At 45.5% G+C, this 25029-nt stretch overlaps 1 protein-coding gene across 2 annotated transcripts in view; it reads left to right on the top strand.

The window, feature by feature from the left end:
• IFT56 (intraflagellar transport 56) overlaps window positions 1-23427 on the top strand; it is a 331504-nt gene extending 308077 nt beyond the window's left edge. For both annotated transcript variants that reach the window (XM_086958844.1, XM_086958852.1), the window contains exons 16-18: window positions 1818-1924; window positions 20962-21095; window positions 22327-23427. In XM_086958844.1, the coding sequence (XP_086814970.1) occupies window positions 1818-1924; window positions 20962-21095; window positions 22327-22438 (353 nt within the window). In that variant the 3' untranslated portion in view covers window positions 22439-23427. The remainder of the gene's footprint in view (window positions 1-1817; window positions 1925-20961; window positions 21096-22326) is intronic.
• Window positions 23428-25029: the final 1602 nt, after the last annotated feature.

Here is a 25029-nt window from a genome sequence, read left to right as displayed (position 1 = left end):
GAGGATCCACCCCTCCTTCCTTCTGAAGGTGGTGTCAGACTTCCACGTTAACCAATCCATCTCCCTGCCCACCTTTTTCCCTAATCCCTCTACACCAGCTGCTGAGAGGTCGCTTCAATCTCTAGACCTGAAAAGGATTTTGAAATTCTACTTGGACAAGTCTAAAGCTATTAGGAAATCTGATCAACTGTTTGTAAATTATGGTTCCATCAGAACAGGTTTCCCAGCCTCTAACCTTTCCATCTCCAGATGAAAAGTGTTATGTATCAAGCTGTCTTATCAGATGGCACAGACACCGCTTGGTTCTATTTCCAAGGCTCATTCCACTAGAGGGAACGCAGCGACAGTAGCTTTTCTGAACAAGGTACTGATTGCTGAGATCTGCAAAGCAGCCACTTGGAAATCAATACATACATTTACTGGGTACTATTGTCACGACTCTGATTCCAGAGTAGACACTCAAGTAGGCCAAGCCTCCTTGAGAAATGTGTTTCAATGCTAAATTGGCTATGGTTATTTGGTTGGTTCACCTCTCATTTGTCTGCAGGCGGAGGATGGGCTTGCTATTCGATTCAGTGCTTATGACGATTGAGGAGGATCCCGTCGAAGAGAAATATGACTTACCTGTAATCCTAGTTCTCTTCCAGGGGTATCCTCATCAAAGTCATAAGCAACCCAACTGCCTCTCCAGGCAAATGAGGTTTCTGTAAACCATATCTTTGTGCCCTGACAACTGACCTAACTGTCACCCCTGATTGAGGAGACAATTTGGGCCTAATAGGTGTCAAGTGGTGTGGGGTGTTCGGTAATGTGCCTAGTGAGGAGAAGGTTTTCTAGAAGGGCTGTAGAGTTTGGTTGAGTGTGGTCCTCTAGGTGAAAGTTAAAGGTCTCCGAGGAGGAGGGGCTTGCACGCTGCTGTTAAAATAGATGATGCATGCACACTATTGTGAGTATGGAGGAGGGTTTGCAAGCCACTATAAGTATGGACTGGCTTGTGTGGTGCTGTAGACAAAGAGTAGGCCACAGCAGCCTCAGAAGTGCTCTTACGATGACTCCTGCTGGCTATTACTGGAAGTGCAGCTATAGTAATAGTTTACAGAGGAGGTGTAGCCCAGTGACACCTGCTGGAATGGGATATGAATGTTGAGATAACAGCCCTGCGGTAGGAAAAGCAAAGCACTAATCTCTTTGTGCCACATCGTCAAGAGGCTGGGAGTACTGCTGAAGTAACAAGTCAAGTAATGGTCTTACAGAGGCATCTGCTGGCAAGGTTTAAATGTGGTTCTCAAGCAACTGAGATATTGGAGGGTGAGATAAGCACTTTTTTTAAAGAGACGCCTGCTGGCTTGGACTGGGAGAGCTGCGGAAGCAATGCAGCCTGTGCATGGGATTAAAAAACAAGAACCTGCTTAAAATTACTCCAGCAAGAGGGAACTGGAAGTGCTGCTGAAGTAACATAATTATTGGGGAAGGAAACACAAGTGTGTTGGTTAGAAGCAAGCAAAGACTGCAACAACTGAAATGTATTTAGCTAACAGATAAAAGTTCAGGGCTGGAAAATGTGTCGATGGTTACATCAAGTGAGTTGGTTCAACTTCACTACTGAATATTAGCCCCTGGGAGTGAGAGCAAAGTATGGCTTTAGAGTGGCTCATGCTCTTAATGGCACCCACTAACCATGTCCAGGGAGTCTGCTAAACATCGGCATTGTTGCTGTGAATAAATATCCACCTGATTTAGTTGTTCTCCATATGCACTGACACACTGGTGACTGTTGTGTGTTACTTCCTCCTTCCTCCTTATCTCTCTGACTTCAGACATCATGAACAAAAAGCCACGGCTAGCCTGGGAGCTATACCTCAAGATGGAGACATCTGGCGAGTCCTTCAGCTTGCTGCAGCTAATTGCTAATGACTGCTACAAGGTGAGCCCCAACCATGCATGTGGGACTTGACTGCTTAATCACTACATGGAGCCAGGCAAGTCCATATGGTTTTGGGAGCCCATGTCAAAAGCCCCAAAAAGTGCTTTTATGAGCTTTAAAAAAAATTGTCATACAGGTGCATTACTACTGTGAATGGTTAGTCTATCAGTGAAAAGAAATAATAATCGATTGTCCGTCATATTCCTAATTGTCAGAAACATATTCAGATTGTTAAGTGTAAGATGTCCATTAAACTATTTCAAAGAGCCGGACCTCCACACCGCATGGTGTGCTCTTGTATTATATGCAGGGTGCAGAGATTGCCTGCACCTCTGACCACTTGAGTCTCAATAATGGCATTTGCCTTAGAAATGCTTAAATACATATTCCAGAAGTCTTAAAATAATTAATTTACTCAATATTTTGAATTTTGAAAGCACCTATACTTCAGTTATATATTTTGTTAAATTAAATCACAAGTGTATTGAAATAAAATCAAGTGGCCAAATTCATTCCATCATTTCCTAAAACAAATGCTCAAATATTTGGACCATAATAGGTCTTTTATCTGGAAACCCCCTAGTAAATCTCCCTTTTGGTTTAGCATTTCCTTGGAGTTCTACTCCTGTTCCAGGAATCTAAATTTGAAAATATATCATTCTGTCTTCTAAAAGACAGATGTTGCCCTACTTATTGTACAAGCCTACATTTGGTAGTTGCATTCACTGGTAAACCTATGGTATCACACAGTCCCTGGCTGTGCTGATCTGCTTGGCTTCTTTTTAACCTTACTTTGGTAGGCATCCAAGACTACAGTTATAGGATCTGTCTGCTCTTGACTGTGACTATGACAATGCAGGGCTTACCTCCTTCACTACCATCTATGTGTTAAGAGAAATGAAAGTGTTTTACTGCTGTTGCCCCAAAATATTTATAAATAAAATGTAATATTGTCCTCTTTCACTTCACATTCTCACGCCTGTTCTTGAATAGCAGAATCCCGTAGCCGGCTTGACCCAGTTGATTGCATTGCCCTTCACAATTGTTGCTCCTACCCCAACCATCCCTCCATATTTGATAAAGATATACTTATTTGGTGGTAGGTACCCTCCCTATAGCCTTTTAGTGGCACACAGCAATAACTTGGTCAATTCTGGGGGTGCCTCACGAAATCCTGCCTCCCAATGGGTGACCTTAATGGCAAGGGGGCAGATTATAAAGAATGCAATTGCCAGAGGGGTAGTGTACTGTCCTGACCTCTGGCTGACCGACCCACAGGTTCTATGGGTGCCACATCCTCGGCCACGCAGAGGCTCGGACGCTTTACTCTACTTACAGTGCATATGTCTTCTTGAATCCTGATTCTTCCATCATTCGCTTTTTATTGAAAATTTTACTTTGCATACAAGCTTCATGGCAGCAGCAGTTTCTGAAGTATCTTAATAGGTCAGGTCTTTTTTTAAATAAAGTGACTGAGACATTGCCTTGTTTAACAAGCAATGGTCAACCTAGGCTTCTAGTAGCTGACAGACGGCTCCCCATAGTTTCAGGACCTGGTTTGTCTTTTCAAGACAACTTATTTTAAAGGTTCTTTGGTCACTCCAAAGAGTTGACAAATTTACAGTCTTATGCAACTGTTAAAACAAAGGCATCCTGGAGGCCTGAATTAATTAAGTCTGATAGAGACTTCTAGCCGCGTATTCCTTACTTTAGAATTATACCTAGGTTTCATTCAGGATCTAGAATTTTTTTTATTTGTAGTACTTCTGCGCGCTTGTAGGTGGCCTTGATAGGCTCCACGTGGCATCATTTGCACCAGAAGAGACGTGTGCGGTGCCTATATAGGCGCTATCCCTGCACGCTGATGTCAGTTCTTTACTTTCCTCACAAGTCAGCACAGATCCAGAAGAGCTACCCCTTCAGTCAATTTCTGATTGAGCTTTTTTTTACTTTTGTTGAGAGGTTTTTTTTATTTTCTCCTGATGTGGTAGGAATGTCATCAAGGAAGGCCAGCTTTAGGCCCTGCGGCGCCTGTCACCGACCGATGTTGGTGACTTACTTGCATTTTGTTTGCCTTTGGTGCCTCGAGTGCGACCACGACATTAAGACCTGCGTCTACTGCCACGCCATGTACCAGAAGGCCTTACGGGAACGGTCCCTTAATCACCTGGCAGCTCGACATGCGATGCTGCGACGGTCTCTATCCCGGCCGACTGGAAGGTCCCAGAATTGGTCAAAGAGCCTAAACTCTTTGTTGCTCGCAACGAGACGGAGGAGCTTTGACATTTGAGGCCTGGCTTTGCGGTTAAGCCAGCGACTGGGTCTTCTTTGTGCTTCCCTGAGTTTCCGGGAGCTGGAGCAACCCCGATTCAACTTTGTGAGATTTATGAGGTCATGAGCCTCATATTTGAGCGGCCCATTCCCACCAGAGCGCCTTTGGGCCCTGCAGCATAGGGAGGGGTTCCTAATGGATCCATGCTGAAGCCTTCAGCCCTGACACCTGTTGAGCCCCTTGGATCCATAGATGGATCCATACTGGTGCCGGTTGTACCATCTCGACCTTCCCCTACGCCGGTCCCAATGTCAACACCCCCCAATTCTAATCCCCTCATGAGAATCCGAGCCAGATGGTTGTTGCTCAACACTGACTCCAGCTCTGACTGGAGACATGCCTTCCAGGCCGAAGCCTGAACCCTATTCTTATGGGCTAGGACTCTGGGAGGGGTTGCTGGACCCTGAAGAATACCAGCCTTTTAACCCAAATGTGGACTGGTGTGTGAATATTGCAGAAGCCAGCAGACTGGGTACCTCTCCAGATACTAGCATGCTTCCTCCCCCTACCTTGGCTATGGAGTAGGGAGCATCATTTGTAGTGGTGGTTAAAAGGACGGCCAAGGTCCTGGACCTTAGCCTGCCCTCCGTGGCATTCAAGACGCACGTCTTGATGGGGGTGCTTCAGCCTGGAGTGTTTCCCTGAGTACAGCTTCTCCCTTTTAAGCCCTTACAGCTGTCCTGCTTGACACCTGGTCCAAGCCCAGCACAGGGGCGCCTGTAAACAGGACGATTGCCTGCCGCCACTGTCCCGCTCCAGGGGACCCCAACTTCCTCACAGAACACCCTACACAGGAGAGCTTGGTGGTTCAAGCCTCCACCTCTCATTCACATTCCCTACCGCACCCTCAGATAGGGAATCCAAGATGCTGGACACCTTAGGGAAAAGGATGTTCTCCAGTATTAGGGGTGTCTTTCATAGATTCACATGCCTAAATCATTCCCCGTCGTCGGAGTGGGAGTCCCACGGTACACAAAAAAGCAGTAATATGCCATAATTACATTGGAAATAACACTAATCCCCAACCAGGAAGTAAAGTAGCCCAAGCTACCATAGAAAAAACTTCCACCTTCGTGACTATCCTAGTCATTATGTATAGTCCAAAGTCCAGCCAATCAGGCGCCAGCACCCACCAGAACCTCCTCCCCAGAGGCTCAGGCTCTCAGATTTTCTACTGCACGTCGTGTGAAAGGGAGTCTCCCTGAGCTCTGCTCAGTTTTCTCAACTCTAACTTCAATTTGAACTACTTTCAAGGATGTCTTCTAAGAAGTCTCTCTTCAGAGCTTGTGATTGTTGTGGTAAGCTTCGGCTTTTTGAGAAAGATCCACACAAAAAGTGTATCTATTGCCTATACCCAGATCATCAGGCCTCTGACTGTAAGATCTGCAGAACCATGCCTCAAAAGACTCTCAGGGATAGAGAGGGTCGTTTACTTCTGTGGATGAAGAGGTTAAAGGATTCTTCTAATCCTGCATCTGAGGTGGGCAGCATTGCCTCTGGTTCAACTGCAGCCTCTAGGAAGAGGCCTGCGCCTGAAGGAATGTCATCACCCAAGGCAAAGGTGACTAAAAAACAACCACCTCCTAAGGGACTGGATAAGCCTTCAACATCCAAGGCTGTCCCCACAAGCAAAGGCATGGAGAGCACTTCTGACCTTCAAAAGAGAATCACCATCAAGATTCCTCGGTCATCTGAGAGGAATTTACAACAGACCTCATCTCCTCTAACTGCGATGTCCACTTCTACCTCCTCGTCGACGAGAGCGACGACTACAGTGACATCGACGGTAACTTTTTCCTCACCTAAACCTCGTATGATTATGTCATCGGCGACAGCGTCTCCAACTATGGTATTTGTTTCTGTGAAGCCTGTACCGTCGACGTCCGTCGTTGACGCCTCGTCGTCGACTCCTCTGAAGACTCGGGTTCCACACCGTCTACGAAGGTAACACCGTCGACGAAGATTGATCCGTCGACGAAGAGTGCCCCGTCGACGAAGAGTGCCCCGTCGACGAAGAGTGCCCCGTCGACCAAGAGTGCCCCGTCGACCAAGAGTGTCCCGTCGACCAAGAGTGTCCCGTCGACGAAGAGTGTCCCGTCGACGAAGAGTGTCCCGTCGAAGAAGGATGCCTCGTCGACGACAAAACCATCGGAAGGGAATCCTCCGTCGACGCCGCAATTATCATCATGCACGGCAATACAGGTGTGGTCTCCATCGACAGTGTTTCTAACACCACAACAAGCATCGGGGCAAATGCGTGAAACAGCAATGCGGTTTTCACCCCTTCGTATTTCACCTCATAAGGTGTCTTCTGAAGTGCCAGACCAACATTTGGACACAGAAAGTGAGGATGAGATGGTCCAGAATACATTTGGACAAGCAACTAGCCCATCGGAGTTGCATATCAAACTTCAAGAAGAAGAATATGATACTTCTCAATCTCCTGTTCATGTATCGACACCAGTGAAAGATAACCCTGTTGCTCAAGTGCCTATGGCTTTGCTATCCAACTTACAATATATGTTGGACGATTACAATAGGAGGTTCCCACCATCAGAGTCAACAGGTTCTGGGCCGACAACTCCAACTTCTGAAGCACCTCCACCCGTGCTTCCACCGGTGCGTCCGTCTTCACAATCACAACCCACTCAAGAAGGAGCTCCGCAGTCTTCGGAGGATGAAGACCAAAGGGAAGAAGAAGTGGACGATTTGTCGGAGTGGGATGACTATCAAGTACAATCTCCTTCAACATCTCCTCAGACTACGTCGGCCTCCCCTCCAGTGGATGTGGCTAGTTTTCACTTACTAATGGAGCGTGCAACCAAACGCTTTCATATGCAGATGGAACAGACGGAGCAAGACTGTTTCTTGTACGATTTCAAGGATCAGCCCAGACGACAGATAAAAACAATACCCATCATTGATTTCATCTGGAAAGAAGGGATTAAGGTAATGTCAACGCCGGCCTCCATTCCTCCGGTCTTGCCACGCATAGATAAAAAGTATAAGGCTCCTGAAAAATCGCCTGCATGTCTGATCGGACATCCAAAACTTGACTCAGTAATTGTCCAGGCTGCCCAGAAGAGGGCCAGAAATCCATCCTCTGCAGTTACGGCACCACCGTACAGGGATGGCAGACACCTAGACTCAATCGGAAAGCGTGTTTCCACCATGGCTGCAAGAACTGTGGTGCGTGCTGCCAATGCATTGGCCATTTTGGGGCGGTACGACTGCCAAATGTGGTCTGACATCGCACCATTTATCGATCTCCTCCCTGAGCAATCCAAAGCTGAAGCACTTCAAATTCTTCAAGAAGGCCAAAGAATCTCTGAAGAGATTATCAATTCAGCTATAGATGCCGCATCTACAGGATTTCGACAGTTAGCAGGAGCTGCTGTCCTGCGCAGACAGGGGTGGTTACTTTCAACTTCTTTCAGGCAAGATGTCCAAAACAGAGTTTTAGACATGCCATTAGATGGCGAATATTTATTTGGTCCCAAAGTAGAGGAAGCATTACAAACAATTAAAAAGGATTCTGAAACAGCAAAATCCTTGGGCACCCTGCAATTCTGCAAGCCGCCCTTTTGAGGAGCAAGAGGACGAGGGACGTCCTCCAATAGAGGTGGATACCCACAACAATCCACATACAGACAAGGTAACCAGCGCTATCAGACACAGCGCTACCAGTCTTATGGGCAGAGAAGATCAACCTACACCCAGAACAGGGGTAAGGCAAACTACCGCGGCAAAGACAAGCGCCAATGAGTATTTTCCCCTGCCACCACCAATACTCCGCCCTCACAAAAAACTTGGCGCAAGAATATCGAAATTTTACTCCAACTATCAGTCAATAACAACAGACAAATGGGTCCTGGATATTGTGGCCAGGGGCCATGCCCTAGAATTCGAAAAATTCCCTCCAAATGTTCCGCCAAAAGGACCGCCCCCAGCTCACCTGAAGGAGCTGTTTGCCCAAATCAAGGTGATGATACAAAAAGGAGCGATCAAGAGCGTTCCACAGAAGATGAGAGGAATGGGGTTTTATTCCAGGTTCTTCCTGGTAAAGAAGAAGAAAGGGGAGTGGCACCCGATCCTCGATCTTCGCGCTCTGAACAAATATCTAAAGAAATTGACATTCCGGATGTAGTCGCTTCAGGAAATATTACATCTTCTAGCAGCAGGAGATTGCATGGTCACCTTGGATCTCCAGGATGCATATTTCCACATCCCCATTCTACCTCGCCACAGGAAATTCCTTCGCTTCAGGGTGGCTGGCAGGGACTACCAATTCAAGGTCCTTCCCTTTGGTTTACGGTCAGATCCAAGAGTATTTACCAAAGTTTTACCTCCAGTGGCTGCGCACCTCCGGCTGGAGGGAATACAAATTTTACCATACCTAGACGACTGCCTTATAAAGGCCAGTTCTCACGAAACCGTTCATCAACACCTACAACCTGCACCTATTTCAGTCTCTAGGCCTGACAATCAACTTCAGCAAATCCCAAATGCAATTGTCTCAAAGAAGGGCCTTCTTACGAGCGACTCTAGACACTCAAAAACTCAGAGCTTTCGTCTCAAAGGAGAGACAGATAAAAATAAGTCGGCTAGCACAAGATCTGATCCAAAGAAAGTCAGCTTCAGTCCGACTGTACAAGTCTTTTCTAGGGATGGCATCGGCTTGTATTCTATTACTTCCGAATTGCCGGCTCCGAATGAGGCCGCTTCAGGAGGAACTGACCTTACAGTGGCAACAGGTTTCGGGCACTTTCGAGGACCTCATTCAAATCACGCCACTCATGAAGAAATCTCTTCTCTGGTGGACACAGATGAGTCATCTGAGGCAGGGGTGCGCGTTCCTTCAAGAAGCACCGAGTCTAACCATCACTACAGATGCGTCCCTCGAGGGCTGGGGGCTCATCTACAAGGCCTCACGATCAGCGGCAAATGGACTGCGCAGCAAAAACGGTGGCACATCAACCGTTTAGAACTAAGAGCCATTTTTCTTGCACTCAAGGCGTTTTGTGCCATCATTCAGGATGCCAATGTGTTGATACGAAAAAACAACACAACAAGCATGCACTACGTCAACAAGCAGGGAGGAACACGAGCTCTTCTCCTGTCTCAACAGGCGCAGGATTTATGGATTTGGGCTCTTCACCACAATGTAAATCTGCAAGCAGTGCATGTTCCGGGGACAGAAAACGTCCTCGCTGACGCGCTCAGCAGAACTACGGTCTCCACCCACGAATGGGAGCTTCACCAGGAGACAGTGTAACACATATTTCATCAGTGGGGTTGGCCAGACCTAGATCTTTTTGCGACAAGGACCAACAGCAAATGCCAAAGCTTCGCAAGCTGGCATCCCCACAAGAACTCTGGGGAATGCGTTCTCCATCAATTGGTCTCTGACGTTTGCGTACGCTTTCCCACCGATTCCACTAGTCCCTAGGGTTCTACGGAAGATGAAGAAGGAACCTTGCCGACTCATCCTGATTGCGCCCAGATGGCCGCGCCAATATTGGTTTACAGAGCTCCTCCTACTGTCGGAGTGCAAGCCAATTCAATTACATCCAATGCCGAACTTGCTCAGCATTCAGGAAGGACAAGTCTTCCATCCGGACCCAGCATCTCTGAGATTAGCGGCCTGGCTACTGAACACCGTGAGTTCGCACACCTAAACATCCCGGAGGACTGTAAAGAGGTGTTGGCCAAGGCTAGAGCGCCTGCTACCATCAAGACGTACAGTCTGAAATGGAAGCGCTTCTGCATCTGGTGCCGTTCAGCAGGGGTTCACCCTTTTTCAGCAAAACCTGAGGAAATTCTTCCTTTTTTCCTACAGTTAGCACGAACAGGTCTGTCTCATGCTACCTTAAAGGTGTTTCTGGCTGCAATATCCAGATATCAACAGGATGGGACCAATTCTCTCTACTCAGCAAGGATTATCCAACAATTCTTCAGAGGCCTCTTTAGAATGTTCCCTCCTGTACGCCGTCCGCCTCCTTCGTGGCATCTAAATGTGGCCCTAGCTCAACTCATGCGTCACCCATTCGAGCCCATCCACAAGGCAGACTTGAAGTACCTTTCGTGGAAAGTATCACTGCTCTTGGCTTTAACATCCTCCAGGAGGGTTAGTGATATCCAAGCTTTCACTGTGCACCATCCTTTCCTGCAATTCACAAGTGACTCTGTGATACTTCGCACAATCCAAAATACATTCTGAAAGTACCTTTGGATTTCCATCTCAACGAACCTATTGTTCTTAAGACGTTCTTTCCAGACCCGCAAACACCTGCGGAAAGAGTGTTACACTCGCTTGACATTAAAAGATGTCTTAAATTCTACCTACAAAGAACATCTACTCTACGCACTTCTGACCAGTTGTTCATTACCTACGGTGCGATTCGTAAGGGGCAGGCAGTTTCAAAACAGACTATTTCAAGATGGATCTCTGCTGCCATTGCCTTTTGCCATGCACAGGCTGGGAGACCCTTACTGTCAGCGCCCAGAGCGCACTCTACAAGAGCGGTCTCTTCATCTACGGCCTTATTCGCTGGAGTCCCTCTTCAGCAGATCTGCAAAGCGGCTACTTGGGCTAGTCGCCATACCTTTACCAGACATTACTGTCTAGAATCAATCAGCGAGGCTGATACTTCTGTGGGTCGAGCTGTTCTACGGAATCTGTTTCACTAAGGTGAACCTCTGTTTCCCATTTGTTGATTCCATAATGGGAATATTAGAGGCCATTATACCACATATTTAAATGTAAAGCTAAATAAGGAGATGTTATGTTGTGATCTGACAAAACGGTGACACTGAATAATGTTGATGCCTTGATTCTCCAGTATTGGGGTGTCTTTCATAGATTCACATGCTTGAATATTCTCCGCCGTCGAAGTGGGAGTCCCACGGTACATAACATAGCAATGTAGTAATAACAAAAGTGTATATATATATATATATATATATATATATATATATATATATATATATATATATATATATATATATATATATATATATATGTATATGTATGTATGTATATGTATGTATGTATATATATATGTATGTATGTATATATATATATGTATATATATATACTTATAAAAGAAAGAAAAACCATAGAGTTTTCATAGAGAGAAAAAACTTGTCACTTCTATAACATATCACAGTCATAATGATTAGTCCAAGCTCCAGCCAATCAGGCACTAGCGCCCTCTTAGAATGTTCTCCTCAGAGGCTCAGGCCCTCAGATTTTCTACCGCACGGCGTGTGAAGGGAGTCTCCCTGAGCTCTGCTCAGTTTTTCTCTTTTCTTCTCAAAGAACAACTTCATAATGTCTACAACCAAGAAGTCCCTCTTCAGACCTTATGGAACTTCTGGTAAACAGAGACTTCATTTTGAAGACCCTCATAAAAAGTGCATTTGTTGCCTCTACCCTGAAAACCAGGCTTAGGATTGTAAGATTCTTTCTACACCTTCTACGCCCCGGAGATCTGATTCTCAGGCGTCCAAGACACCACCTGCGCAGTTTTTTCCTCAGAAACTGCCTATCTCGTCGACGAGCTCTGCCCTTCCTCCGTCGACGAGAACTGCTGTTGTTGCGTCTGCATCGACGACTTCAACTGCTGCGTCTACGAAGTCGGCTATGATCCTGTCGTCGGCATCTTCACCGTCGACGTTTGTAAATATAAAAGTGAGACCTATTTCATCGTCTAGCAAACAGAAGATGAAACATTTGTCGCCGCGTTCATCGTCGTTGACGGTGGCTTCGTCGGCGGTGGCTTCGTCTGCGGTGGCTTAGCAACACTGTCTATCGTCGATGTTGACAGTGCGACGACTACATCAATGGATCTGGTTCCTTTGAAGTCTTCAAGTTCTTTACTTCAGCAGCGACATTCATCTTTGTACACACCGATGCCGATTCAAGCTGCTTCTCTACCTCCAGAAGAATTATTTTCTTCTGATGCTGATGACGATGACTCAGAAGACGATGACAGGTTTCAGGCTGCTCACAGTCCCTTTGAACTTCTTATTAAATGTCAAGACTCTGATGATTACCAGGAAGATGAAGATTTTTCAACTTGTGACACACAACCTGCACAGGGGCTTCCGATGGCACAGATGCCATTATCTCTGGTTTTCAAGCTCCAATTCATGCTGGATGATTATTATCGTCATTTTCCTAACTCAGTACAGGCTTCTACGGCTCCTCAAGCACCTATTCAACCTCCTCCTTCAGGAGAATCACATGCTACACCTTCTACATCGGTGCCCAGAGCTCAACATCAGGATGCTCCTCAGGTCATGGAAGTAGATAATGAGGATGATAATGATGATGGTGATGACAGGGAAGAGGGTGAGCTGGATGACAGATCCCTGCTTTCGGAATGGAACAATTATCAGATCCAGACACCGTCTCCCACTCCAACTCCCCTGGATTCTCCACCAGTTGACCTAGGTGGTTTTCATCTACTCATGGAAGGGGCAGCAAAAAGATTCCACCATCCTATGGTCACCAGAGAGAGATTGTTTATTATATGATTTTAAGAATCAACCGCAGAAACAAGTTCGTTCTATTCCCATCATCGATTTTATTTGGCAAAAAGGTCTCAAACTCATGCAAAACCCTAACTCCATTCAGCTGTCCTACCGCGACTGGATAAGAAATACAAAGCGCCATCAAATTCACCTGCTTGTCTCATTTCACAACCAAAGCCTGATTCCATTAGTACTCAGCAGCACAACTTCGGGCCAGGAATCCATTGTCTCCATTATCAGCACCTCCGGACAGAGAGGGTAGACGCCTTGATGCTATTGGTTTTCCACCATGGCGGCAACTACAGTTCGAGTGGCCAATTCTTTAGCTATCCTTGGCCGCTACGATCGACAAATGTGGTCAGACATCTCATCCCGGTAGATTTGATACCAGAGGCATCTAAAGCAGAAGCGTTAAAAATCCTCAAGAGGGGGAAAGGATTTCCTCAGAAATTATTGATTGTGCTGTTGAAGGGTCTTCTACTGGTTTCGGTCTAATGGCGGGTGCAGCAGTCCTCAGGCGGCAAGGCTGGTTGAAGGCCACTTCTTTCCGTCAAGAGGTACAGACAAAAATATTGGACATGCCTTACGACGGTAAATCATTGTTCGGCCAACATATCGACGATGCCTTTTAGACAATCAAGAAGGACACCGACACTGCTCGTGCTCTTGGCACTCTGCAGTTTAAAAAGCAGCCCTTTCGAGGTGCAAGAGGTCGTGGCTCCAGGTCTCCCTTTCGGGGAAGTTCCAATCAATATCGGTAAGGGCAACAACGTTACTCCTCCCAGAGTCAACAATCATACAGACAGCAGCCTTCTATTTCCTACAGACAGTACAGAGGTAAATCCTCTTACAGAGGAAAGGATTCATCAAAGAAACAATGACTTTTTCCATCCGTCATCCCTGACTCCTCCTGCTTTTTCAAAGGTGGGAGGTCGAATCTCCCACCTCTATTCCAGATGGTAACTGATAACTACAGATCAATGGGTTCTGGGTATTTTGCGCAAAGGGCATGCATTGGAGTTTGTAAAGATCCCTCCCAATTCTCCACCAAAAGGTCCTCCTCCTGCCCATCTGAAGGAACATTTAAGTCAACTTACAATTTTATTAAGAAAAGGAGCAATCGAAGTGGTCCCGAAACTTCAAAGGGGCAGAGGATTCTATTCGAGATTCTTCCTTATAGAGAAAAAGTCAGGAGAATGGCGCCCTATTCTGGACCTACGCGCCATGAACAAATACATCAAAAAACAAACTTTTCGCATGCTGTCTCTTCAGGGGGTGCTTCCTTTACTGTCCCATAGGAAGTATATGACAACTTTGGACCTTCAAGATGCTTATTTCCATCTCCCCATTCTGCCAAGACACAGGAAATTTCTCAGATGGCCGGGAAAGATTTACACTTCAAAGTCCTTCCATTCGGTCTTCGTTCCGCGCCCCGAGTGTTTACCAAGTTCCTAGCACCGGTGGCAGCTTGTCTTCGTCTGCAAGGAGTGCAAATGTTTCCTTATCTCGACGACTGCCTTCTAAAGGCACGGTCGTTCGAACAAGCATCCAAACACACCCTATTTTGCAGTTCCCTCTTTCATTTCCTGGGCCTAACATTCAACATGGACAAGTCTCATTTTCTTCCCGCTCAAAGCAGACTGTTCTTGGGAGCCATCCTAGACACCAAGCTGGTAAAAGCCTTTGTGTCACAAGAAAGACGTCAACGACTTTGCGACATAGCGGTCTCCCTCCGGTTGAAAAGGTCAGTTTCTGTTCGACAGTTGAAATCTTTCTTAGGGATGTTGTCCTCCTGCATCCCCTTAGTCCCTCACTGCCACCTAAAAATGAGACCCATCCAGGAGGAACTGGACAAGCAATAGGCTCAAGTTTAAGGATCCTTCAACGATATGATCAGAGTCACTTCTCAGATGTAAAAAGCTCTACTCTGGTGGACTCTCGAGGAAAACGTCGCTTCAGGTCGTCCATTCCTGGTGGACGCTCCAAATTTCACTCTCACAACGGACGCATCTCTCGAAGGTTGGGGTGCACATCTCCAGGGTCTGACAGTAAAAAGGAAGGTGGGACATTCATCAAAGGACCTGGCACATCAACCTGCTAGAGTTACTGGCCATTTTTCTGGCTCTGAAAGCTTTTTGCACCATCATACAAGGAGCCTTGGTGTTGGTCCGACGGACAACACAACGTGCATGCACTACATAAACAAACAAGGGGGTACGCAGTCCATCTTGCTATCCCTCCAAGCTCAACAAATCTGGGATTGGGCGATTCAACATCAAATCACCCTCACCTCAGTGCACGTTCCGGGTGCATCAAACGTTCTTGCGGATTCCCTGAGCAGGTTAACCTCGACCAATCACGTATGGGAATTACATCAAGCCACTCTGGACCACATTTTCCGAATATTGGGTCCACCGAATCTGGATCTGTTCGCAACACATCTGAACCGCAAATGCCCATTCTACGCAAGTTGGCTTCCCCAACTAGAGTCGTGCAGGAATGCCTTTTTGATGAACTGGGCAAAAATATATGCCTACGCTTTTCCACTGATTCATGTGGTCTTCGAAACATGAGGAAGGAACCCTGTCACATTATTCTAATAGCTCCCAGGTGGTCTCGACCAGTCTGGTTTATGGAATTCCTGCTCCTGACACAGTGCGACCCGATCATTCTCCGCCCACTTCCGAATCTCCTGACCATGGATCAGGGCCAAGTTTGTCATCCCAACCCAGCATCTCTTCGCTTAGCGGCTTGGAAACTGAACACTATGAATTTGTAAATTTGAGCATTCCCTTAGATTGTAGGGAAGTCCTTGCTAAAGCTAGAGCACCCTCAACTGTGAAAACATACAAGCTCAAGTGGAAAAGATTCTGTCTATGGTGTAATACTGCTCAGGTACATCCTGTTCATTCCACGCCGGAGCAACTCTTGCCTTTCTTTTTGCATCTGGCAAAATCAGGCCTCTCGTATTCTACTCTGAATGTTTTTCTGGCAGCAATCTCAAGGTTTCGTCAGAATGGTTCCAACTCTCTGTACTCCTCTAGAGTAATTCAACAATTCTTCAGCGGTCTTTTTCGGATGTTTCCACCAATTAGTCGACCACCTCCTCCTTGGCGTTTAAGTATTGTGTTGACACAGCTCATGAAACCCCCGTTTGAACCAATCCATAAAGTCAATCTCAAATTCATTACTTGGAAGACTTCACTACTATTGGCTCTCACTTCCTCTCGTCGAGTCAGTGATATATACAAGCGTTTACTACTAAACCGCTTTTTCTTCAATTCACCAAGGACCCTGTCTTGCTCTGCACCAATCCGGCCTTTATCCCCAAAGTGCCATCAGACTTCCACCTCAATGAACCAGTCATTTTAAAAACATTTTTTCCAAATCCTCAAACACCAGCAGAGAGGACACTCATTCTTTAGATATCAAAAGATGTCTGAAATTTTACCTTCCAAGGACGGCTAGTATCCGTAAGACTGATCAACTCTTTGTGGCCTACGGACGGATGCGAAAGGGACATCCAGTCACCAAACAAACAATTGCACGCTGGATTTCTTCAGCAATTGCCTTTTGCCATCAAGAGGCTGTATAACCGCTTACTGCTACTGCTCGAGCGCATTCTACCAGGAAGGTTTCCTCTTCTACTGCGCTATTTACAGGTGTGCCTCTTCAACACATCTGCAGAGCTGCAACATGGTCCAGCAGGCACACCATTACAAGACATTACTGTCTGGATTCTGCTGACAACGCTGACTCAGCCGTGGGGCAGGCAGTCCTACGTAACATTTTTAAATAAGGTGAGCCTCTGTTGCTTGCCTCCTCCTGTATACAAGGTACCTTTTATTTTATATATGCTTCAGTCTTTTCGTACTGTGTATTATTATTATTATTATTATTATTACATTGAGTATTATGTACCTTGTATTATTCTGATGCCACTGCTCACACTCTTATTCAAGCATCCAGTTCCTCTGAGGAGAACATTCTAAGAGGGTGCTGGCGCCTGATTGCCTGGAGTTTGGACTAATCCTAATGACTGTGATATGTTTTGAAGTGACAAGTTTTTTCTCTCTGTGAAAACTCTGTTTTTTCTTTCTTTTATATATATATATAACTTATGTTATTTCTACATTGCTATGTTATGTACCGTGGGACTCCCACTTTGACAACGGGGAACATTCAAGCATGTGAATCTATGAAAGACACCAATACTGGAGAACCACAGTTTACAGATAAGTAAATTTTGTTTGTATGTGTAATTGCCTCTATTGTTACTACAAGAATAATTAGTAAAATAAAAAAGAAATTTTTCAAAACCCTCTCATTAAGTCTGTCAGCTGTCTTTGGGGTCAAGTGCATGTTCGATCCGAAACCTTGCTATCCTCTTTTCTAAGTGTTAAAAAGTTTGACAAATTAAACTATACGAGGTTTGAATGTTCCTCACCATGTAATATAACCTCTGGATATTGTAAGTACTATTTCAGTCTGTTGAATCTAGGATACCAATGCTGGGGAACCATTATTACTGATAACTTTCTTTTCTTAAGTGTGGTTTGAAAACTATGATGAATACTTTTATCAGGAAAAGCCCTCCCTGATGCAAGAAATATTCCATTTGTGTCAACTTTTTGAGAATTTTGAATTGTGTGCGAAGATTAACAAGAAAGTACTGTTTGACAGAAAGATTCATATGTATGGCCCTGGTTCGCAGTCTTAACCTGCCATTTATTGTTTCACTGGAGTTTCTAACATTTGTTTACTCAGTGAGCTTAACAACCAAGCGAGCCCAGTGATGGTTCTCCCTGTTAAATGGTATGAGCCCTGAGAGGTGTGCTGTTAGAGCATGGTTACCAAAGTGCATCCCTCATTCAGAGAGGGGCCATGGCCCTCCCTACCTGACTTAGAGAGACTGCTGGTGGGAGCAACATGATCAGTAGTGAACCAGTCCAGAAGAGGCTCCTTGCTTGTGATTGGCAGAGTACCTCAAAATTCAAACACAGATATTTGTCAAGCTCTAATTACTTATACACCCCGAAGTTGCCTTTGACCGCGCACCCTGATATTTCAGCGGCGCGAGATTAGTCTGCAATACGAGTGTTAACGACGGTTGGTATCAATCAACTGGGGGATCTGTATAAAGATGGTCAGTTCCTTTCTTTGCAGGATGTACAGGGGGCCCGGAATCAGGACTTTATGTTTGAGTTTACCTATGTGAGAGTACGACAAGCAGTGAGAGCCATTTACCCAATCTATCCAACGGAACCCAGAACGCTGCTGGCGCTGCAGGTGGTGCTGGCAGGGGCTGAGCGAAAGGGCCTGCTCACTAAACTATATAATGCTTCACTGTGAGAGAGGGAGCCAGGGGAACACCCTTTGTATCTTAAATGGAACAATGTATTGGGGTCCATCCTTACACTTCAGCAGTGGCAGTTCTGCTGTGCGTTAACGGATCGCGTCACAGCAAATTGCAATCTACGCATAATTCACTTTAAGTATTTACACCAGTTATATTATACCCCATTGCAATTGTGTAACTTTGGCTTGCGTGATACTGCCTGCTGCGTGAGGTGTTGGCAGGCTGATCCTGACTTCAATCATCTGGCGTGGATGTGTGCAGGGATATTTGCATTTTGGTCAAAGGTGGCGAATGTGCTGATGGATGTTGTTCTGGAACCTGTGCGTTGTGTCCCGTAGATATGCCTCCTGGGCAGTGTGGAGAGCCTAAAGCCTTGCAATGGCCATATTGAGGCTGTCTCGACTCTGCTGGCTAAAAGGGCGGTGGTGCAGTGCTGGGGGTCCAAAGCCACTCCCACAGTCAAAAAATGGATTCGTGACTTGGTGTATTGTAGAGACCAACTGGAGACTTATGCGGAGGAGCTGCCTGAGGCCTCGCAACCCAAAGACTTTTATGGGCCCCACTTACTGTATATCTATTGAGTCATCCTGACCTGTAATGACCCTTGTATTTATATGCTACCATCTACTGAGACACTGCTCGCCCGAACTATGACTCAATTATTTTTTATATACCGCCTTTATGTGCTAGTAATGCCATGATTCAATGCATGAACAATGTAATGCTGCCTGTTGTGCCGGGGGGGTCGGGTGCAAGGGGTTCATTTTTTGCAGGACTTGTTTTGCCTCGCTTTTGTATTCCAGTGTATTCGATCATCTCTATTGAACACTCAATAAACACATTTAAAAAATATATATATATTTGTCAAGCTCTGCCCTTCAGTACTGGTAGCCATTTCAACAAGCAGAGTCTTGCAGAATTTTCTCAAATTCCAAAGAGGAGCTGCGTGCGAGTGTAGAAGAGACGGACCCTATTCCTATGCTATTGACTACCTTCCTTTCAAGCTGGAGGTAAGCTTGGACCCAAGTCTTGAGAAAGCACTGCTGCCCGTTCAGTGCTGAAAAGACTGCCGGCTTGTGGAAGAAGACCCTGGGATGCATATTTTAAGACAAGTACTTGCCTGCCTTTGAGATCTAGAGGCAAGCTGCACAGAGAAGGCTTATGGGAATCGTCATGAGACTGCTGCACGATGTCATCAAATCACCATAATCTGCATTGGCTGGGGCCATAGGGAAGAGCCATTGCCTTATGCTGCTATTGAGCATGAGTCTCCTTTGTCCCTGACCTTTCCCACGCTACAGGAAAGTATTTGTGTGCCTTCTAGTTTCATCGAGAAGGCTTTAAAGATTATCTCCTCTTCAGTCTCTGGCCTGGGAAGTCAAAGAATTAGGCTGAGAATGGTGTGGTTCCATAGCTATTCAAATTTGAAACCCCATTCTTTGTTTATATCTTCTCTTTGGGACATCAGTGGCTGGTGGCCATGCCTCAGAACCACTGGGCACTGCTGACACTGTAAAAATTCTAGCTGTGACTGATGTTTTGCAAAATATAGGGCTTTCAAACATCTAGTGGTATAGTGCAGAGCGTCTAATGTTTGGGCACAAGAAACTGTGTTTCTTCAAGAAATAAACAGTGATTTCTAAATTCTAGTGGACTCTGTCCAAACACTAGAAGCTGTCCTTGTAATCATGAGGAGTGTTTGTGTGCTTGCCAAAGACTGATGTGGGCACTTTGTACTTTTTGGAGGTGTTTCACAGGTAGTCATTTGGCTTCAGAGAGTTTCAGCGGCAGATGCACTGAAACTTTATAAATTCCTTTACCAGCACCCATTATCCCTGCTGTGCAAACAGAAATATGCACTTGACTTTGAAGTGTATAAAGGTAAACAGTTACCCCTTCCAAGAGTTTTTTTACTAGACCATGATTTTGCTGCTCCTGTCCCATTCCATTCACTGAGGATCTCAGTCTGGATCTTGAGGCCACTCACAGTTATGCCTTTGAAGGGTATTTTTACATGACTGTGATTTTGCTGTCCTTGTTTTTCCCTGTCCTTTCCCTGAGGACCTCAGATTGTGTCCTGTGACTAGAGGCTCAGTGTTCATGAACAATATTCATTCAAGTATACTGTCCATAGAGACTAACATTACAGACCTGTATAGCATTTTGCTCTTGCGCTCTGTAATAGTGTTTGGGGCCATGCCTCTTGCTAGGAAAGCGCTAACCCACATAGCTTCCTTGAAGAAGACTTCGACTGTTTATCTACTTGGTTTTTGTGCTTGGATCCAATAGTACTGGGGCCCCCCAGGACACCAGTTGTAATCCAAAGAGTGCTACATCTAGAGTCCAGTAACCATTTACAGCTCTGGGGCCCTAGTAACTAAGGTCAGTAATTACTTCACGCTAACAAGCCCCTTTCAGCATTTCAAATCCTCATCAAGCTTCTAAAATCCTTTCAGGCACATTTGTTCATTTTGGGCCGAGAAAAAGAAGGCATTTGAAAAATAAGTGATTGTTTTAAAACATGGAAATTGGTGTGTCTCCCTTTTCCTTTCGAAAGTCTGTGGTCATTTGTGAGCAAGAACGACTTTTGAAGTGGTGGTGTTCTATGTGGAAACAGGCACTGGGTGTTTACTAATCAGCAGCTATTTTGTGTTGGGCAGTGGGTTTCTTCTTGGCACAATATTCCAAGCTGCCATCATGCAATGCATATACTAAACAATGTGAATCTAATTTTATTTTCAAGCAGTGACGGTCAATATGTTATATAAACTTTGTCTTACTATCTAATATGCTGTCTTGTTTGTGCAGATGGGACAGTTCTATTACTCAGCCAAAGCTTTCGACGTATTGGAGAGGTTAGACCCCAGCCCTGATTATTGGGAGGGCAAGAGAGGTGCCTGTGTTGGCATCTTCCAAATGATCCTTGCTGGCCGAGAACCAAAGTGAGTACTATGAATACATAAAAAGTAATTTTCTGCCCTGTTGACTGCCATCACGTATTCTGGGAAATGCCACCTTCCAAGTTCACGCTAATCGGTTCTCATTTAAGTGAAGAAAGTCAAAATAAAAATTAAGCAAGAGTCTGAGTTGGGCACTTGTAGGTACTCAACCCTGTGTTTTCATACTCAAGATGTTTGCCCACAAGCTTTGCTATTTGGAATGTGTGAGATCTGTACTTTTATAACCGGCTGGTCATTTTTATTAGTGGCTTTACATTTTCCTGGCTAAGTTAGTAAAATCTAGCTCTGCGGACTTGTGCAATTGAATGTTTTTCTACAGAGGTGGTTTTTTAAACATATGTGCTCTTTTTTAATGAAACTGTTTAGATTTTACACCATAGATACCTACATTCTTTGCCTGTTTTTGTTCCTTAAACTACTTGCAGTTCTAGCCATTCTGTTAAAGTGTGCCCTTGATTTCTACAGACATAAAACCCAGGCTTTCAGGAACACAAAACAGTTTGTTGGTACCACCCATGCATCTGTCCCAAAGCAGATAAGAATAATCTTGTACATTAGAATCTGGTGTCAGCTGACAAATTTCCCATCCTGGATATTACAAAAGCTCATTCAGTAAAGAGATCAGACGCTTCGGCATTAGCACTGGGCAGCATTCCTTTGTAGAAATGTGTGAAGTGGTTAGAGGTCACTAAAGTCTTTCACAGGTTACTGCCTGGCTTTGCCATTCACATTAGAAGGTGAGGTTAAAAATCCAGTCAAGCGCCTTTTCTGCATTTTGACAAAAGTCCTGCTGGAACTCTGCTCAAGGTGTATCCTGTAGGTTGCTCAAGATGTAACCTGTTGGCAGGATCCCTTTCTGTTTTCTTGGTTCTGCAGATGGGTGTTCTATTTAGTTATAATTCACCCCGCCTATGGCTGAGAATGAAATGTTAGAGGGAGGTAACCAGTTGCCCCAATCCATCATATTGTTCTAACCTTTCTCTTATTCTCTGGTCCTCTCTTATCTGCCCCACTTGTTCAGTTTGATGTATCCACTTGTCACTGGTGCCCTATTAATGTCTTCCTTTGTCTGTCTGTACCGCCTTATGCCTTCTAGTCTGTTTCAGCCGCTTATTCTGCAACATCAGTGTAAAGAGCATGTCATGGCTAAAGGGATTGTGCCCTCTGATGTCTGTGAAGACTGACATTTTTTTCCCTTCTTGACTCTCGACAGGGAAACCTTACGGGAAGTGCTGCATCTTCTGAGAAGCACAGGCAGCACCCAAGTTGAGTACATTGTGCGTATTCTGAAGAAGTGGGGTAAGGAGAACCGTGTTCCTGTTTGAGGTGGAGAGAGCCAGACGCTGCAGGGATGACCAACTGCTGCTCTGTATGACTCGTGAGAACCAGGAATGTTCTTGCGCTGGAACCTGACTCTTTTAGAGTGATGTCAAGCCATTCCTAAGTGCCTTCTAGCAAGACTCTGTGTGGCCCTATTACTACTTTGAAACATTACTAGTCATAGAACTCATCCAGACTTGCACATCAGGACCAGCGAAGGCCATCAGGCTCATCCAGCACAGCTCAAGATCCTGTGCAATCAGCACTGTGTGCTAATTTATTCGGTACAGCTCTCCTATTTGAACTTGCCTCTCTCCCTCTCTCTTGCTCTCCCTCCCTTCCTCTATCTAACTTCCCCTTTCTACTTTTGAATGTGTCTCCCCCTTTCCGTGTATCTTTCTCTCCATTGCCCTCTCTATCTTCCAACCTCCTCTTCCTTTTTCCCTCTGATGGTGAGGAACGGGTTAAAGAAGTGCATGGGCGCTGGTGGGTCTGTGCACACACAGTGTAAGGCCATAGGAGTAGATATCTGAGTAATATACAGTACAAAGAAACTCACGTGAGAAAGGAGCAGGTCAGTATAGGGAGGAGTCGTATCCAAAGCTGGGGCAGACATGATTGTGCAGAGACAGTGCAAGGACAGACTTTTCGAGGGTTGGGATTTCGAGAAGAGGCATATTTTAAGGCATGTACCCAAGAGTGACAATTTAATATGCCCCCACACCACTTTTCCTAATCATGATCAGGAGTTGCAGTACTGCACAGTCTACAGAGCTTTGCTTAACCATTACCTTCTCGGTTATGCGCCTAGCTCTGGCCAGACCCACACCATGGCCTTTGTATGTTCCTCAATCCATGTACTCTGTTAGGATGAGACCTCTCACCGTATTTCAGGGAACACAAACTTTGTGTATTGGGAGGTCTAAGTATTGTACCCGATTGAAGGATTGTGGTAGTGTGTTTTCCTTTAAGTAAATAAAGATTATTTATGTATTAACCAAGGCTCTTTGTATGTTGTCTATAGACAGTTTGCTACAGACTCTTCTGTGTGGAATCAAACCTTGACGTAGGATGGCTCATTCTCTGACCTTTAACAGGTTTCATGCACATACCTGACCTTTAATGTATCCCAGACATGCCTATGTCCAAACTCTTAAGTTGGTAACAAAGAGCAACCTTCAGGTCACAAGTTTATTCACTTGGGCAACCCTGCCCTGGAAGGAGAAGTTCTGGGAGTAAAGTTACTACACACAGAGCCCTTACACACCACACTCAAGCACCCCACCATAAAACAGCTAACAGTACACACAAAATGTTTCTGATGAACACTTTTAACCCCAGATTCCTCACCTCTAGAACATCACTCAGGCTCCCACCTGGATGTGGCAGGTTTCCATAGCAGTGCTCCTGGGCATCAGTAAGAGGCACAGTGAGACTCCTTGTTCGCTTTGTTCCACTCCAAAGATGATGGAGCAGAGCCATATATAAGTGCCACCCCTGCACGCCGACATCAGTATCTTTCTTTTCACGCCTTGGTAAGCAGATTTGAAGCTCCACACCCTTTTTCGGCTTTATTGATGGCTTTTTAAAATTGAAATCCATTGTGCAAGGGAACAATACCCCCACCTGAAGCTACAGGGTTTAAACCATGCTGCGACTGTCAAAGACAGATGTTGATTTCTGAAAGCTACATCTGCCAGTGGATTCCTCACCTTGTGAATATCCCCCTGCGTCAGCAACGTTTGGAAAATTCTTTTGTAGCACGTCGGCGTAGACAACGTCATAGGAGCATGGCATCGCACGCGACTCCGACTGACGTCACCGACCCCTTATTAGGCCTATGTCGGCGTGATGACATCAGTTCCCTTTTTTCCGCGTCGTCGACGCTAACGGTTTCTTGGGATCTTCTATTGTGTGGATAGTAACTTTGTTACTATATTTGAACTTTTGTTCTGTATCTGTTGGAGTGCTGTCTTCTGTTGAAGATGTCATCGAAGAAGACGGGATTTAAGCCATGCGACTCGTGTGCCAGGACGATGTCCATTACTGATCCACATGGTGACTGTTTGTGGTGTCTGGGCTGGGATCACGACATCAAGGGTTGTCGTTCCTGTTCGAAGATGAACTCCTTCTTGCCAAAATTAAGGGTTAGGATGCCAAGAGGACTTCGAGGTCAAGATCAAGACGATTGAGGTCGAAGACGAGGACACGGTGGAGGTCAAGGTGTCGGTTGACGTCGGCTTCGTAGTCGGCTTCGGGGCATGTTTCGGGTTCCTCGAAGAAGAAACATAAGAGGAAGAAGCACAGTTCGAGATCACGACGTCAAGGGTTGTCGTTCCTGTTCGAAGATGAACTCCTTCTTGCCAAAATTAAGGGTAAGGATGCCAAGAGGAGTTCGAGGTCAAGATCAAGACGATTGAGGTCGAAGACGAGGTCGAGGTCAAGGTCTCGGTCGGAGTCGGCTTCGAAGTCGGCTTCGGGGCATGCTTCGGGTTCCTCGAAGAAGAAACATAAGAGGAAGAAGCACAGTTTGAGACACCATTCCGGCAGGGAGTCGGACTCGAAAAAGAAGTCATCATCTCAAAGCCTGAAGTTG

This window comes from Lissotriton vulgaris, chromosome 1_1 (assembly GCF_964263255.1).
Source record: "Lissotriton vulgaris chromosome 1_1, aLisVul1.2, whole genome shotgun sequence".
Taxonomy (NCBI): domain Eukaryota; kingdom Metazoa; phylum Chordata; class Amphibia; order Caudata; family Salamandridae; genus Lissotriton; species Lissotriton vulgaris.
This window is presented reverse-complemented; position numbering and strand designations above follow the sequence as displayed.